The 3237-nt window shown below is 29.7% G+C and overlaps 1 protein-coding gene across 1 annotated transcript in view; it reads right to left on the bottom strand.

Moving 5' to 3' along the window:
• Positions 1 to 2182, bottom strand: part of LOC106474414 (cytochrome c oxidase assembly factor 7 homolog) — a 5400-nt gene extending 3218 nt beyond the window's left edge. The window contains exon 1 of the mRNA XM_013935107.2: positions 2155 to 2182. Coding sequence (XP_013790561.1) covers positions 2155 to 2182 — 28 coding nt within the window. The remainder of the gene's footprint in view (positions 1 to 2154) is intronic.
• Positions 2183 to 3237: the final 1055 nt, after the last annotated feature.

Consider the following 3237-nt stretch of genomic DNA (forward strand, 5'->3'; position numbering starts at 1 on the left):
TTCTAAATCTCATTGTAACAAAACCAGATGTTTATGTAGTAAGTCAGATATAATTAAAATGTGTATATTTCCATTGGTTAACTGTCACCAAAACCAGCCAAACTGAGCTTTTGTTAGACAATTAAAGGCTTGAAACAAGTCTTAGAATTTCTTCTGTCTAAAACAAAATTAGTGTGAACTTGAAAATCATAGTGTACAGAATAAAAGCTGATGATTTTAATAAGATATCCATGCACAAAGTTTAAATTATGAATTTTTTACATGTTTCTCTGCTATGAATTTATCCTTGGCAGTAAAATATGAAGACAGAAAAAAAAATTGAAACAAAAACAACTAATCTGCAATATCTTTATTTCAGCTTATTGAAAAATAATGAAAAATGTTAATAATCAATTATAAAATAATGTTTGAAATAAGGATTTTAACTGATGTTATCCATTACTTTATGCAACAGTAAAATAAACAGTTTCTTAACCATATTTGTTTAGTAAGGAAAACGAAAAATTACATTATAATTCTCTACATGTACGTGCAGTGTTGGAATTTTTATGTCTATAGTCCAGTAAATAAATCTTCATAAACAAGAAAACTTAGCTGGATAGAACAACTTAATAATCAATGGGAAAGCTGCTGAAATAACACATTTGTCACACCTTTCAATAATAAAATTGTGCACATTAATTAAGGGTTAACGTAACCTTCACCTAATTTACAAATTGAACTCTCATCACTATTTTTCTCTTTCTAGCAATTTTGATGAGAAATGTTCCATATTGAAATATAACTGTTTGAAGATACTCTCAAATAAAAACTATAGAAATGACATAAAATTACTTTGTACACTTGTAAATGAAAAATACGATACTTTGGTAACATTGTACAGAAATTTTGGTTTACTTAATGAAATAGATACATTCATTCAAATAATGTGTACATCTAAAATTTATTATTGAGGGGTAAAATATGGTGTGGATAGTGTGTAACAATTTAAAAGTATTTCATTTTCTTTAATAAATCAGGAGTGCATTTGGGAAATGTGCAATAGAAAATTTTTGTTTTTGTTTATAGTTAAGCACAAAACCACACAATGGGCTAGCTGCTCTCTGCCCACCATGGGTATCGAAACCCGGTTTCTTGCATTGTAAATCTGCAGACATTACGTTGCGCCACTGGGGGGTGGGGGGTTGCAATAGAAAAGAATGACATTTATGAAAAAATACATACCATCTAATTATTACAGTTCTTATTTCAGGATATTTTCTCAAACAACCTAAAATATTTTGGACATTACCCCAAAATAAAGCAAACTAATTTCATATTTTGTCAGTTATAGCAATATTACTACATACTGAATGCTAATATACGACATTTCAATGATTTCATAGTATAAAAGTCAATGGCTAATGCCTAACGTTGTTTTATGAGACAATAAACAATATAATTTCATATTATTACATCGTCAATAAGTATATGATTATCTATGTATTTGAACATTAATATGAAAATAAAGGATATTATATGAAGACAGTATATGCAGTCACAGTACAGTAGTGTTTACCAGAATTAATTTTAATAATGCAGAACATTTAAGTTTATTATCTACCAATGCGGGCATTTTTGCATCCCCTAATTGGAACTGCCCTGCCAAAATCGAGATGTCTGGTCATCTTACCTATACCTGTTTCTACAGCAAGTAACAATGTAAATGAAATGACCTATATGAATTTCAGGTGTGTGTATTTACTTATGTCAAGTTTCTATACACTTCCTTCACAATCCAAGACTGAACATTTGTAGAATTTGTTTACTTTCAAGAAAATAAACAGATACAAAAGACCACACATGGGGCATCTGTATAAATAAAAATAAAGTCAGGAAATAATTATTTATCTAAATATCTCAGCTGAAACAGTTACTATTGGATTTTAAGTTCATTAACCTTTATACAAGTGTTTTTGGCTAATGATCTGTAATTTATTTTGTAAAACATAAATATTTCATAACAATAAACAGTGTAATCTTATAGTATCATTAACTTCTGATCAAAGCAAGCAACCCAAACAGAATTTAAAAAAATACTCAATAATTACTAAAGCTAATTAAATATACTGTTATCTGTAATGATTAGAACACATCAATACACTATTTGGATACCTTCACAGTTAATAGCATTTTTGGCCATCATCACAATATCTCTCAGGTTTGGCCAGTTTAGGAGACTTAGGTTAGTTCTAAAACTATATAGTAAGATAACAATCAGTGACTCCAAAATGGCTTGTCATGTCATCAAAGTTCCAAAAGACCTCATGAGATGGAATATTGCATGGTGCATGAATTTTACATTCACTCCAATTAGTCATCCTCTTCTAACTTCTGATGATGATTATCCATAAAACTTTGCATTCTCCAAATTATTAAAACCATGCATGGAATCCAAGTAAAGGATTAAGTTCCATTTCATGAACACAATCATAATATTCAATGGTTGTCAGGTATTTGTATTGGAGTGATCAAAATATCTTTGCTCATTGCATCTTTTTTTTTTTTAGCCATGGCATAGCGGCTCATAGAATAGCTCCAAGTTTGTTTTTTCAAGTACAAACTTTTAGCTCATAGCTCCATCCTCTCTTGACCAATTTGAGATCTAATTACAGTTTCAAAATATGAAAAAATACAAGTAATACCATTCTTTCTTCTGCAGTATTGACGAGAAAGTTCAACATCAGGTATCTTAAAACAGTTTCAACTGTTAATCTTTTTAATCCTTCATTTTAATTGTATGGTTTTGTTGCTGTACTTTACCAACTGGAGCAGTGGTTCCCCCCTCACCACCACCTCTATTAAAGGCAATAAATCACTGCATGAACCCATTAGCTGTTTCCAGTAGACCTACCTTAAAAAACACAAGAAATACAACACACTATGCTTCCACAAAATCTTGTAAAATTTTAGATGTTTTATTTTACTAACATTTTGTTAGGATAAGCCGAGAAGTTTTTAATTTTTGCATTTTGGATCTATAACAATATAACTATCATTGCTTATTTGGACTCAAATAAACATCAAAGCTATTTGTCCATAAACCTAGTTAACTCTCACAAATTGTATTTTTCAAAGAAACAAATTTATGTAGCTTTCAAACATGCAATTTGGAGCACAAAAAATATATTGATCACTAGAACAGAATGACCCAAAACTACACTAATTTATCTGGCTTTCTGAGTAAGCTATAAACAT

Source organism: Limulus polyphemus, unplaced genomic scaffold (genome assembly GCF_000517525.1).
Source record: "Limulus polyphemus unplaced genomic scaffold, Limulus_polyphemus-2.1.2 Scaffold7191, whole genome shotgun sequence".
NCBI lineage: Eukaryota > Metazoa > Arthropoda > Merostomata > Xiphosura > Limulidae > Limulus > Limulus polyphemus.